We start from the raw sequence: 15,216 nt of genomic DNA on the forward strand, positions 1-15,216 counted from the left end.
AACTGGCCATTTAATTTAAAAATTATGATATTGGATTGTGGAATTTATAGTGTAGATAGATTTTAAATATTTGACAACAGCACAAAGAATGTGGGATAAAAAGCATTCGATGCTTGGATGGTTCTTACATTTTATATGAAGTGATAACATTTTAAACTCTTAAGTACACTAGAAAAAAATGTATATTGTGGTTACAAGAACAGCCACTTAAAAAGTGATGTAAGATAATATCGCTGCATCCAATCCAAAGAGAAGAGTAAAGGAAGGACAAAGGAATTTAGAAAGAAATGGAACACACATAAAAAAAAGCAGTGGACCGAGACCCAAGCACATCAGTAGGTGCGTTGAACGTAAAGGACCATTGCACTTGGAAGGCAGAGGTGGACAGATGTGCCGAAAGGCGGGACCGGACTGTGTGCTGGTTAAAGATTGTTCGTGAATACAAAGAAAGGTTGAAAACAAGAGAATGGAAATGATATTCCATGCAAATCATAGACAGAAGACAGCCACTGTGCTCAAGTTCATAGTAGGAAGTAGGCTCAGAGACAAAGATTATGTCAAGGTTAAACAGGGACATTAAATTTCACGTTTGCTATCCTGGTGGATGGCTTCTTTTTTTTATATATATTTATTTTTTTAGTTCTCGGCGGACACAACATCTTTATTTTTTATTTTTATGTGGTGCTGAGGATCGAACCCAGCGCCCCGCACATGCCAGGCGAGCGTGCTACTGCTTGAGCCACATCCCCAGCCCCGTGGTGGATGGTTTCTATGGATGTGTACGTCCATCACTTATCAGTTGCACAGCTAAGGTCTTTGCTTTACTCATGTGAATTTTACCTTACAGTTTTGAACAAAGAAAAAGAAAGAACCCTGTAAAGGATGTTGCCACCATAAGCATATCAGAAATGAAAACTAATACCATAACCCTTTCTTCCACCTGTGTGCTGTGTATGCTGTGGAAGTCAGTCCGACATTTAAAATCTTTTTTACCTAATGTAGTTTCTTCCCCTCCCCCTCATGTGTGGTCCTAGGAATTGAACCCAGGAACACTCTACCATGAGCTACACCACAGCCCTTTTTATTTTTCATTTTGAGTCAGGATCTCACTCAGTTGCCAAGACTGGCCTTGAACTTTGTGATCCTCCTGCCTCAGCCTCCCAAGTAGCTGGAATGACAGGTGTGGCCATTGCACTCAGATATAGTTCCTTTTCCTGCATTGTTTTCTTAACTTACAACTTTTATTTTTGTTTTCTTCTAAAACTTACCATTTTGTTGGAAGTAGGCTTTCACCCAGGCAGACCTTTTACTCACAGAGATTAGTGAACATTTCTGTCTGTGGACATACAGATCTGGCATTTAGTTTGACATCCCCACGTTACAGTTCTTCATTTGCTCACCAGTTCTTGATTACCTCAGGTGCTAGGCCCTGAGATAAAATGGAGTGCAAAACACTGATGCTATCTTCCCTCATGGAGCTTATAGTCATATTTTTCTCTTTCTTTTGTAAAACTCAAAGTAACATGAAAGTTTAAAAGCAAAAAGATTATGGGCTGGGTTTGTGGCTCAACGGCAGAGGGCTTGCCTAGCACGTGCAAGGCGCTGGGTTCGATCCTCAGCACCACATGAAAATAAATAAATAAATAAAATAAAGGTGTTGTGTCCAACTACAACTAAGGGGAAAAAATTTTTTTTTAAAAAGCCAAAAAATTAAACTAACTGATAAGAAGTTAGAGTCCAGACTGTCACTGTGGCCCAAGTAACTGAGGCAAGAGGATCGTACATTGGAGGCCAGCCTCAGCAACTTAGCAAGACCCTGTCTCAAAAAATACAAAAAGGGTAAGGATATAGCTCAGTGGTTGAGCACCCTTGGTTCACAACCCAGGGTCACAAGAAAAGAAGTTGCAATGTGCACAGTTCTGTGTGTATGCTGCATATGCACCAGTGCTCCCCCATGAAGGCATTCCTGCCATATTTGGTATAAGCTGCCAGAAACAGCAGGATGCAGTACACAACATGACATCATACAGTTCAGCCTTCAAAGTTGAAGTGTGAAGGTAAAAGTCTAGTCTGTTAACTTTGGCCTCACATTCTGTGGATGATGCTTTTACGAGGACATTTACACAGGAACCAGATTTTGACTGGGGAAAGTGCTTCATGTTTCCTGTTTGGCATTCATCAAAAAAAGGTCTCACTAAACCACCGTAGCTGTGGAAGTGGTTACTCCTCCTCATTTCTTCTCATCCTTATTGTGCTCAGTGGAGGGGAGGTGGAAATGAAATGAGACATGTACCCTGCATTTGGGAATCACCACATGGATTAAGATATCAAGAAAGCATGTTGCAGACTCATTCGAGTAGTGAATTTAAATGTGTAACCTTGTCTAGGACAATCAGCATCTGGATTACAGGGTGATCTCTGAGACACCCCAATGCAGCACTTCTCTGGAGAACTGTTCACAGCATTATTTTTATCTCCCTGATAGTTTGGAAAGCCAAAGTTTAAAGGACTATTGAACAAATGAATTTGGGAATTACAACATTGAGTTCAATTAAAAAGCCTTTTTAGCTGAATCAATTGTTTATAGCACCATATTTAATTCCTATAAAACTGTATTCTAAACTATCTTCTGAGAGACATTTCAGTGATAACATTAAAAGTTTTCGCCTTTGGTAATTACTGGTTCATTTGCTTTAAAACATGATGTCATCTTTGGCTTCAGAGAAAGATTACCTTTTGTACAGGGATAATGGACTTTGAAGTCTAATTTAAAAAAAAAAAAATATTTAACCAGTTTTTCCATTGTTGTTGTTTATTTCCCTCTGCAGTTTCGTGCCTTAGCACCAATGTACTATCGAGGCTCAGCTGCAGCTATAATCGTTTACGATATCACAAAAGAAGTAAGACCATATTCAGTTTTCCTTAGAATATTTTGGAGATTCTTAGTTGCTTAGATCTCCAGTTTCTTCCTTTGTATTACAGGAGACATTTTCAACATTGAAGAACTGGGTAAAAGAGCTTCGACAGCATGGCCCACCTAATATTGTAGTTGCCATTGCAGGAAATAAGTGTGATCTTATTGATGTCAGGTAAGTTATTAGACAAAGAGATTGCACTGCTGATTATGTGTTCCTGTTCTTAATGAGCAATATCCAGTGTAAAAATCTTGGTGTGTGTGGTTTTTTTTGTTTTTTTTTTAATCTTTGACATTGAAAAATTCCTTTTTGTTATATGGTCTGAGTCCTGAAATTTCAAACTAAAATTATAATTTCAGGCATTTGGAGCAAATCGCATTATGTCTATAGATAGGTGTGTAATTTACTTGAACATTGGTCACATCACAGTTGGCATTATCTGAGATCAGGGCAGCCCCCAGGCTCTTGTGTTACAGAACTGAATAAGGAAAGCACATTTATTAGAATTTTCTCTCTACCGTTTCCATAATTCCCAAGGCAGGGGTTTTTTATTTTTATTTTGGGGGTAGGAGTAGAAAACCTTGCCCTAATCATTCCATTAGCTATGTTGTTAGTGGTACTGGGTTTTGTTTGTTTAAACACAGAAGTGGTATAATTGGGAAGACTGAGTGTTGGGGTTCACAGAGCCATTCAGAACACCCTCTGTCATCAATAATCTGGTTAATTACTGGGTAGGTGGGGGTAACATAAGCTCTTAATGGGTAGAAGTTCTGATTTGCAATTGTTGCCTTACAGAGAAGTCATGGAGAGAGATGCTAAGGACTACGCTGACTCCATTCATGCGATTTTTGTAGAGACCAGCGCAAAAAATGCGATAAACATAAATGAGCTCTTTATAGAAATTAGTGAGTATCTCTGTTCTTATGGGTTTCCTCTGTGCAGAACAACTTCAGAAAGAATTATCTTCCTGGTTAGAATTCCCATCGTATTTTGAGTAGTCTAGTCTCTGGTGCTGTCGTCAGTGAAATGAGATTTGAGAGTACAAGAGGAACGGCCAGCTTTCCTCTCAAGGTGTGATTGCTGGAGAGCTGCTGCCTGATGACTGTGGCTCTTCTGGAAATAATGTTGCTACTGAATAAGTAATGCACAGGGCATGAGGTCACAGAAGCTATAGTCTCCCTCTTTCTCTATTTAAATGTATTTCAATTAGTCATCCAAGGTCATCAAAAATGAGCAAAATAAATAAAAGGAAATAAAATGCAGATATAATTACCCTGTAAGAAAATCCTCAAAAATTAGTAGTAAGCAGGGGAGAGGTATGGAGATCTTTTTCCTACCCTCCCCTTCCCCTTCCAGAGTGTTGCATGATGACACTAGATAGGAGAGAGGCTGCTGCATGCCTTTGGGATCCCCTACAGATTGTATCTATGTTTATTCATTTCATTCAAATTCATCAAAATATTTATTGGAAACTGTTCCAGGCTCTGGGGAGAGAGCCTGAAGAAGATAGACACAGCCCTTCCTCTCTCAGAGCGCACGTTCTGCCGAGGGAGACAGAAAGTGAACGCCAGATAAATAGGATCATTTCAGATCATAATAAGAGACATGAAGAAAATAATTTACAGGGGGAAGTGGCAAGGGGGTGGGAAAGACGGTGGAATGAGACGGGCATCATTACCCTAGGTACATATGTGATTGCACAAATGATGTGACTCTATTTCATGTACAACCAGAGAATTGAAAAATTCTGCTCCATTTATGTACAATGCATCGAAGAGCTTTCTACTGTCATGTATAACTGATTAGAACTAATTTTTGAAAAAAGAAAAAAGAAAATGATTTAGGATGAAGTGAAAAAGTACCTGCAGGTGATCAGGGAAGGCCTCTCTGAGGAGGTGATACCAGCTGAGGTCAAACACAGCAGACCCTCTCAAGATGCGGGAGTTCACATTGACATGGCAGGCGCCAGGGAGGTGCAGGAGTCAGCCCTGCAAGGTCAATGCATTAAGGTCCACCCTCTGATTAAGATCTGAGACAGCTAGAACTGGAAAGGTTCTTAGCTTCTGTGAAGAAGGGTTGTGAACTCCAGTGCCCACCAAGGCCAAGTGGAGCAGTCTCCTGGGAAGCCCTGGGGTTTGGCCCCAGCTCCAGCAACTGGAGTTAAGCTGGAGTATAAGCCTCTTGGTGCCCAGTTGCGGAGGTGGTTTTCAAGGTTTTTTATGGTTTACTTTTGTTTTGCTTTTATGTTGCTATCTGTAGTTTGCTCAGAGATCTGGATTTTTATGTAATGTGTCCCATTGTTTATATCTGGCCGTTTACACTAAGCACAGTGTCATGCACCTATAATCCCAGCAATTTGGGAGGCTGAAGCAGAAGGATGGCAAGTTCAAAGCCAGCCTGAATAACCTGGCAAGATCCTGTCTCAAAATTTTAAAAGGGCTGGAATGTAGTTCAGTGGGAAAATGCCCCTGGGATTAACCCCCAGTATAGCCAAAAAAAAGAAGAAGAAGGTTGTGAACTGTATCAACAGTGTGATTGGGAGTGTGGTTCAGGCAGAGCAATTGCTTGCGATGACTGAGGTCTTGGGTTCTATCATCAGCGTCACCAAAAAAAACGATTCACAAAGATTAGAAAAATTGTCATAGGTAGAAATCAGGTTTATTTTTCACTGGGTGCTGCTGTCACATTGTATGAGCACAGTGCCTAGCATAACTGTGTGTTGAAGATTCATATGGAAAAGTTCACCTACAGAAGCACAAAGGCCAATGTGTTGTTCCCAGTGGAGTAGAGCCTGTGGGTGCACTCAGGGTAAGCCATGGCTCTCCTGCTTCCAGGATGACAACCATCCTGTTAACTCTTTAACATGGTTTGGTTTTACATATGTTTTGTGCTATTTATATTTTTTAAAGCATACTCTGTTTACTCTTTGTGTCTGGTTTCTCTTATTATATATTACATTTTTAGATCATCCCTATTATCTCATGGAGCTGTAGGAGATGCATTCTCGGGGCGTGTGTGTGTCAGGTTCCAGATTCAGAGGTGGGGACTGGGGAAGGGGGATATCCATGGTATAATCATCCATTCTGCTGTAGATGGACATTTGGACAGTTGTTTCCAATTTAAAGCTACTACAGTACTGTTCTGAACATTCTGGTCATGTCCTTTGGTGAACATCTGTACACATTTTGTTAGATATCTTTATCCCCAAAAGAAGAATAGCTGGGTCGTTGGATTTACCTGTATTCATATGATTTCACTGCCAATATTCACAATGGTGGTTATGCCAGTGGATACTCATCAGTGTGTGTGTGAGGTTCTACTCCTGTATCTCTGCTGGGCAGGTAGTGGACTACATTTCCCCTGGGTTGATGAAACCGAACGCTGTCCAGACACTTATGTACGTTTCTGTGCTCTCTGAGTGGTCTGTCTTGTGAAGTGCCTGCCAGGCAACTGCCTTCTTAATGTCTATGCTGCTTTATTTTGTATGTTCGTCCCTTGTTGATTATGTGTATTAGAAATATCTCCTCCTCTGTGGCCTGACTTTAATTTTTGAATCAATCTTCAATCAACTGAAGTTTTTCATCTGAATCTAATCCAATTTGTCCTTTTTTTTTTTTTTTTTTTTTTTNTTTTTTTTTTTTTTTTTTTTTTTTTCCTTTTTTTTTTTTTTTTTTTTTTCATGGTCAGCATATGATTTTTAGTTCCTGTTTAAGAAACCATTGCCTATTCCCAGATGATAAAGATGTTTTCTTCTAGGAATACTCATTCTAAAAAGACTTTTTGTCACATTTAATAGCTGCTTCTGTGATATCTGCATTTGAGTTTCCATTTATTGAGAAAAACATAATAACAAGAAGCTTCAGTAAAGCTTTTAAATAATTGGTAACTTATAAATATTACAGCAGTATCTGTAGATATTTGAGAAGTTGCAGGAGACTTTTTAGTTGATGTGGGGACCATGCCGTGTGCTGCCCACACATTTTATACACTTCCCAGAATGGTGAAGTCTTGAGGCTTGATTGTCAAGGACCTGAGTGTTGCTGCCAGTTCTCTCTTAGCCTTGCTAACATCAGAAGCTGTGCCTGTCCATTCATTCCATGTTTACGAATACCTCCACACCAGGTAGTGTGCCACAAAGATTCCAGGAATACCACCCATATGGAGAAACAGGATCTCTCTTCTCTAGAAGAGCGTAGGGTGTAGTTAGAGGGAGTCAGTCATGTAAACAAATATGTCCTGGTGTGCTTCTAGTGACCTGATGGAATTCGGTATCTGAGATGGAGAGAGGTAGGAAGTAGGTGGGCATCAGGAAAGCCATCTTAGAGAAAGTAGCCCTTGATTATCAGCCAGGTAGATGGACGGGTGATTTAAGATTTGTCTCAAATTTGACATTATGCTTCACAGAGCAGTAAAGTGAAACCTGTTCATTCTTACACATTGTTGGTAGGAGAATAAAATGGCACAGCCTCTTTAGAGAGCAATCTGGCATCATCTGTGAAAATTTAAATCACGAATCCTTCTTGCATTTGTGCTAAACAGACACTGGGAAGACATTGTGTGTCAGACAAATGCCAAGTATAGAATAGCATGACCTAGCTCCTCCAATCCTGTTTGTTTATCCAACACACACAAAACACACACACAACACACACACACACACCATTATTATAACATCAAAATATGGGAATAAACTAAATATCCATCAGTGGAAGAACAGTTAAATATATGATACATACAGGTGATGTAAAGCTAATAAAAGAAGCAGCCGTCTCCACTGTGCTAAGGAGGAGCAGTCCCCAGGATGTATTGAGTGAAAGCATCAAGGAGGAGGTCAGTTCCTACTACTTGCTCTCCTTCATGCTTCAGAAAGCAGAGCGGGGCAGGAACCAGATACTCCCTCCCCAGAAGGCTGCACCAGCAGTAGGTCACAGTGGTAGCTCTGCCATGACACTAAGGGACAGGCATGTTCTGATCGAATTTTTTTTTAACATGTAGTTTATTATCTACTCAATGTTTTTTTTTAATGTGTAATTTTTTAATTAAAAATTTTACTAATGGTCTCAGGATGTAGCTCAGTATAGAGTGTTTGCCAAGTATGCATAAGGCTCTGGGTTCAATCCCCAGAACTACAAAAAAAAAAATTCTTGTTTCTTTACTAAGTACTGTGTAATATCCTTGTTTGGATCCTGGGACCGAAACTGGACATTAGTGGAAAAACTGGTGATACCTGAAAAAAGTCTAATGTTGATTTATTCACTTCAACAAATGTCCCAAGACAATATAAGACCCCAGTCTATATTGAAGGGAACAAGATGAGATGTACAGCAACTCTGTGCATCAGTCATCTTCGCAACTTTTCTGTAAATTATTCCCAAGGAAAATGTTTATTAATATTTTTTTTTAACTCAAATTGCATCTGCAAAATTGTGTCTGAGAAGGAACCGATTTGGAAAGTTGTAGCTGATTCCCTCTCCTCCCATTTTGGTGTAGGTCGAAGAATTCCATCCACAGACGCCAACCCGCCATCTGGCGGTAAGGGCTTCAAACTCCGCAGACAGCCGTCAGAGCCAAAGCGAAGCTGCTGCTGATGAGCCTCAGCCTCAGACTCGATGGTGAAGCAGGTGGTCCTGACAGTTAGCAGGAGGGCTGGGGGCCTGCTACCAGTGTCCACCTAGCCGCTCGAGTCTTCTTCATGCAAAAAGGACTCACAGAAATTGGCCGGTTCTGTTCTCCCCTTGAAGACTGCAGCAATGGTATTTCAGTCTGTGGACGTCCAGTATGTCAAGGATCTGTGGTGTCCAAAGGGACCGCATCATTGACTTTGACCTTGCTGAAGGGAGCACGTCATTGTATGGATGGTGGAATTAAATTGCTGAGTAGTTTTGTAATCAGGATTTTATGTAACATTTGTAAAAAGGGAAAATTAGCACTTTCGTGGTTCTTGGGGGGGGGGAGGCAAGATTATCATTTCCTTGGTTTCCCGTTACCACTGTTGGAGGGAGTTGTATCATTTAAATGTGGTAGGATATTGCAGGTAGAGGGACGGCAGTTACTGTTGGAAGCTGAAATGGTTCTGTCTAGGACAGATGGAGATACTCCATCTCTGCTGTCTCTGAAGCACTTTCTGTGAAGCATGTTAGCCCCAGATACATACAGAAAGCCAACACCATGGCAGTGGTTGCTGGCCCACCCTGGGTTTGCTTTTGACCCTGTCGCGCATGTATCACTAAACACATCACTTGGCGCCACTGTGGTGGTGATAGAGAAGCACCTGGAATAAATGAACTGCATATGTCCTAAATAGGTTAGCAGCAGTTTAAAAAACAAGGAAGAGGAGAAAGTAATGTAAATGCTGTCAATTTTTTTATTTAATCCAAGTATTTTGGTGGGGAAAACAAGTATCTGTTGCTTAGCATATGTAAAGTTGTAGTCTGTATTTATGAGACCATTGCTTAAAGACTATAAATTATGTAAATACATTAATAAATTCTAAGTTTCATGCAGCACTCCATTTAATCTCGCACCCAGTCTTGTGATGCCCCCCCACTTTTCAGCCTGTCCACTGGAGACTGAGGCACATTTATGTTGTGCAGAGGCATAGATGTTTAGCTTACAGTCTTTCCAGGTTTCTGTGCTTTCCCTTCCGCCCACCCCTCTTCCCTCTACATCCCATCTGGAAATGATAATAAAGACATATGCCACTTCGATGAGCCTGACTAGTTCTTGCTGGCCTGTGATAAAAGAGTGTGCTCTGAGCTCAAGTCATTTACCTGGTCTTGGTAATAAGTTTCTCTCGGCTTTCACAGTGACCCCAGACCAACTGGTTTAAGAGCACTTTTCTTGTTAACAATCTAGCTTATCTTTTCGTTTCCTTTATTTTCCCCTGCCTCTGTTAGTGGTTAACACTCTTTTCCCTCAGGGAGCCTAATGAGGTTTTTAATATGATCTAAAAATAAGCACTGAAGTGCAGTTGGTGGAAATGTGCTCCTGGTCTAATTGGGCACCCTCCAACCTGAGTATTGTGCGAGAAGGAAATTTACAGGATTAAATAGGAAATGAAACAGCTTGAATTTCAAACTAAATTGTGTTTTCAGAGCTAGCCTTAAACTGAACAGTCAAAACTTTTGAAAATAATTGTTATTTCTTTGTGCCCCCCACTTGATATGGATAGATTTTAATGGGAAAATTATAACTCGGATTAAGTAAAAAATGACTCCCTTTTCCCTCTTGTATGTCTTAAGCATTTGAAATTGCTTTATTCTTCTTGAAATCATATAGAAAGAATGCAGTTGGTAAAAATTCCAACGCTGTTTTGTGTGAAATACACATGGACTCTTATCTCTCTAGCATTGCCTCCAACTCAGCACTAAATTAGCAAACTTGATACGAGAAGCCACATGACTCCTAGGGCTGGGCCCTTGCGACTGAAGGTGGCTTGATGTTACTTCATATATATCCAGGATGTCCAACCACTGCCCTGGCCTGTCCCCAGCCTTCCCACTACCAGGCCTCTATCTCTACAACAACAAATAAAAACAAAGGTTGCCTGGCTGATTGCAGAAAAGGCAATGCATGTGAGGCCTTTTTTTGTCTTATTTCACAGAAAGATGATGCAAATCCACCACCTTCACATTTTTTCCACCAAACCTGCCAATAGATGCTGGTGAGCACATGGTGTCTTGGTGCACAGGTGAGGTCCTTTGAACCTCTTCTGAGTGCCTCTGATCTCACTGTGATGTTCTCCATCTAGCCCAACTCGAGGCCATCTCTCCTGCCCTTTGCAGCTCTCTGCTTCTGTGAGTTTCTAGGGAATGATTCTGCCTGGTCACAACCACATCTCACTAACGGACAAGCAGTGTGGAGCGTACGCTCAGGCATTTCTGGGGCCTCTTCTCCCTCATTTTCATCAGTCTCTCCAAAAAATTGACAGGGTGCTCTTTCGCTTGTAGTACCTTTGTAATGCCTAACAGCAACAACAGGTTTCTATCACAGATCCATGACCCATGCTCAGTGAAAATAGGGAAAAGGTCTTCATTTTATATTGTTTGCTTCTAAAATGCAAAGGTAAATATTAGAGTCAGGAGCAGTGCTTTACTTTGAACACATTTCAGATTAACCAGACTAAGCAGTGATCCACCACATTCCATATTTCTTTATTTCTTATGAGAAAAATCTCATAAGATTTCAAAGGAATTGAGACATAGCCCATCTGTAAAAAACTATTTGGTTCCCTTATGACGCAGGGCCATTTTTAAAAACTTTGGGACTGAATAGAAGAGAGAAATCATTAATTAGCTGCAAGTGTGTATCGATTCCTTTCAGAGAAGTTGAAATAAGCTCTTTGCAGGTGTCCAATCCTAGAAACCACTGGTCTCCAGATCTCTCCTTTTACATAAGTGTTTTTCTGATTCTGTGATAACTAATTAACTATCATGTGGTGATTAAAAGAACATAAAGTAAGAGTATGATTAAGTAAGTGTCCTTCATTTCCAACTCTCTATAAGAAGTGATTGGGGAGAAGTATCTACTACAAGCCCTTCTGGTTCCAAATGAAACCTCTATCACCTGCTTGTCAGCCACAGTCAGGACAGGCCCTGCTCAGAGCAGCTGAGAGATTTGTTTCTTTTAGATTAACACATGTCCTTGTTCCCTATTTCTGATGTTTGAAGTGCCTGCTCTCATGTTCCTCTTTCCTGGGTGCCCACCCATGTCTGAAAGGATGAAGGCATATCAGAGGCTTGATCTCCTGGGCCAGGATCCTTCTTGGGGTTGTCAGTTCTCTTTACTTTTAAATATACAAAGAGAAAGAAAACTGCATTTAATTCGGAACTTCTCTTCAAGTATTCTATTTCTTGTCTCAAGAAGGAAATAGGCTGAGGAGAATTTCTAAAACCCTGGGAGATAGAGCAATGAAAATGGCCTTTGGACAGTGATCACATGGCTTTCCTGGCATTGTCAAACTGGAGTGTCTGTTTTCCATGGCCTTGTGATTCAGTAGGCAGGTTAGATTCAGATTATGCCATACTCTTTGGTACGTGGGTCTCCAAATTTGTACGTGTGTTCAAATTTGTGCTAAGAGTGAATTGCAAAAGAGGTCGTATAAATTCTATTTGGCACTTTTTCATTCATTCTTTCAGAACACACTGAAAATGTGATGCATGGGCTCTTAGAGTCTCATGCACACAATGTGTTGCATCTAACAGATGAGTCCACTAAACATACAGATGTCTTTGCAGGAGCCTGTGGAAGTGATGAGAGAGTCCTTCCTTCCAGAAAAAAGTTGTTGGGAACCCATTAGTGCTCATCATGCCAGGTGCCTGCTTTAGAATGTTTGGAGGAGAGTGACAGACACAGCCCACTAACTCAGGCTGGCCCTCCTTGCTAAACCCAGAAAGTTGCATGGCAGTGACAAGCTAGATGGGAAAATCTTCAGTATTTAAATTTCTTTTAAAGGGATGAACAACACAATTTTTGTTTATTGTTTGATTTCAAAGGAACTGCACCTCTTAATAGTTTTTAAAGGAAGAAATGGAATGTACCTTTGGGGATCACACTGTTAAATATATTTGACGTTAGCTTGGTTCATCAGAAAATTTTAAAACATTTTAAGGTTATCTTTAGGATATCCTGTGGTACTGTGATTTACAGAAAGAAAAAAAAAAAAAGTCCAAGCAACAAATGATCTAGGAGATAAGCAGTATACCCTGTAGTTTTAGAAAAGGGTGGTGGGGGTGAAATTTAGCCTGGGGCTTTAAGAAATGACCTCCGCAAATTTCTTTTGACAGCAGAGTTGCTTGTCTTGACTTCCAGTAATAGAAAACCAGGCAATTTGATTATCTGATTTGCAAGAAATGTTAATGGAATTCTGGGGCATTTGTCCTGTTTCATGTGCAAATGAAAGTCTAAAAATGTATTAGAAGAGTCCATTTTTCAGGAGCCTCCATTTCCTCCACCTATGAGAATGATAAGTGATAGACCTGTTGTGATGAAGTCTCCTTTGACATCACCAGGAAGGTGAATAAATGGAACCAAGAAGCAGCACATTTCTCAGCTCATCCTTCAAGATTCTCTTAGTTTATAGGAAAATGATTTACTTTCCAAATCTAGAAGGACTTTCAGTAGCATAGATCAAGTTTAATTTGATGGTCTGTACCATCAGAAATAACTAATATCTGTGTTCTTTCCTTTCAGAGCATAATCAATTATAGCTATGCTAGAATATTTTTGGCTTCAAAACAAAAGGATTCAGAAGTTTAATTTCAAAAAGTCTCATGCCTTCCATCAATTCCTTTTGTTATGCTGAACATTTGAGATAGTAAGATTAGGCTGTATCTACAGTAGGTGGTGAAGCCAACCATGATGTCTAACGGATTTTTTAAAAATTGTTTAATTCATTTTTGCAAGTTCATTTTTATATCTGTCTGGTGCCTCATCAAAATGCTTCATTATCCCAACAAACAAAATTGTGGTAGCTTTCAGGTGTTCAAGTACCAATTCTGACTGCCAATTGTAATGATTTTTTGAAGGAGTCTGTTTTTTTTTGGGGGGGGGTTGTTTGTTTTTTCTTGATGGGACTGGGGATTGAACCCAGGATGTTTTCCCACTGAGCTGCATCCCCAGCCCTTTTTTTATTTTGAGACAGAGTCTCACTAAGTTGCCTAGGCTGGTCTTGAACTTGGGGTTCTCCTTCCTTAGCCTTCTGAGTCACTGGAATTTACAGGCATGCACCACTGCACCTAGTAGCCCCTAAAAATTTTTGAAGCAGCTTTTGAATTTATTTACTTCCTTTGTATATGAAGTTATTAGGTAGTTCATGAAGCTTATTCTTAACATGGACCATGCATGTGTCAGAGAGATAAGTCAACTCAGTGAGGGAGAGTCTTGTGCAGCCGGCTAGTGTTGGTGGCTCCATTTTTAAACCATGTGTTGTTCTGTATAGACAGAGCTTTATTGCCCTGGGAAAGGAAAAAAAAAAATTTCCCTACTCTCATCTGTCTCATCCATCGTTTTGCTTTATTAGTCGCTCACATAATCACCATTTGCCACTCTGACCTTAAGAGTTTGTCTTTCCTTCTCTGTGATCAAAGCAGACTTCTTGCCTTAGTTCCCTTCTCACTTTTTGGTGACCTGTCCCTTGGAGACCCTGCATTGCTCACCTCCCCAGCACATGACGTGCCTTCTCCTGCAGCCGGTCACAGTTGCAGCACCAGGCTGCGCCCACTCCATCCAGCTGGGCGAGTCATGTCTATGCAATCAGATGCCAGAGCTGACTTTAGGTAAGGACCTCCAGGATTTCCAGAAGGGGAGTGGGCAGCCCTAGCTTACAGTGGGAACTCAGCTGATTGGCAGAATGGTTTTTTGTCACTGGTGATCGCCTAAGTGTCAGAATTTCACAGAGTTTGTAATAGAGCATTTGTTAAAGTGTATAAAAGTGCAAGTCAAAGGTCTAGAAGAGAAACAGCTAGAGAGATGAGCCTAGACGTTAAAAAAAAAAAACAACAACAACTAAGCCATTATACCAGCAACTCATTTCTCCTAAAAATGTCATACTTTGTTAAGACCTGATGCAAGGAATAAAATATTTGTGCCTTTTACAATAGCATCTGCTGTGGGGAAAAAATCAAATGCCTATAGTCTGGGCCTTTTTGTAGCACTGTAGAAGCCAGGTTGGGAGCCGTGGCTTCACACTGCATCTTGCACTGCCTGGGTACCTGTACTGGAATGTAAGGAGGATAATTTGCCAAGCTCATGCGGATGTTTGAAGATGTTATTTTTACAATCTTAACCTTGGGCTGGACCTGAGTCTCTGTGACCATATGATGTCTGTACTGTTTGTAGAAGCTGATGAAAGAAAACTAGAATTTTTGCCTTTTGTTGTAAGGTCTTTCTTTTTATACTTATGCTGGTAGTGGACAGTTTGAAAATGCATGTCAATTTGGCCTACTTTTAACTGTGCTGTTTTGGCCTGAGTACTCTATAATGCGCTTGTGTAGAGTATGACATGCTAATCACTACGGAGTCTGTTGTAAGAAGGGTGTGTACATTTTGTTAATAAAATGCTGTGTTTACAGATGTACGTATCTGCCTTCCGATGGTTTCTCTTCACAGTCCTACATAACATGCATTCTTTTTTTTTTTTTTTTTGAGAGAGAGAGAGAATTTTTATTTATTTTTTTAGTTTTCGGCGGACACAACATCTTTGTTTGTATGTGGTGCTGAGGATCGAACCCGGGCCGCACGCATGCCAGGTGAGCGTGCTACCGCTTGAGCCACATCCCCATTCTTAACTAAGTGTTGTGAC

At 40.5% G+C, this 15,216-nt stretch overlaps 1 protein-coding gene across 1 annotated transcript in view; it reads left to right on the forward strand.

Annotated features, from left to right (window-relative positions):
• The window catches only part of Rab22a (RAB22A, member RAS oncogene family), a 63,805-nt gene extending 48,814 nt beyond the window's left edge, over positions 1 to 14,991 (forward strand). The window contains exons 5-8 of the mRNA XM_048811949.1: positions 2,829 to 2,900; positions 2,983 to 3,089; positions 3,711 to 3,820; positions 8,406 to 14,991. Coding sequence (XP_048667906.1) covers positions 2,829 to 2,900; positions 2,983 to 3,089; positions 3,711 to 3,820; positions 8,406 to 8,503 — 387 coding nt within the window. The 3' untranslated portion in view covers positions 8,504 to 14,991. The remainder of the gene's footprint in view (positions 1 to 2,828; positions 2,901 to 2,982; positions 3,090 to 3,710; positions 3,821 to 8,405) is intronic.
• The last annotated feature ends 225 nt before the right edge of the window (positions 14,992 to 15,216 follow it).

Source organism: Marmota marmota, unplaced genomic scaffold, assembly GCF_001458135.2.
Source record: "Marmota marmota marmota unplaced genomic scaffold, marMar, whole genome shotgun sequence".
Classification (NCBI taxonomy): domain Eukaryota; kingdom Metazoa; phylum Chordata; class Mammalia; order Rodentia; family Sciuridae; genus Marmota; species Marmota marmota.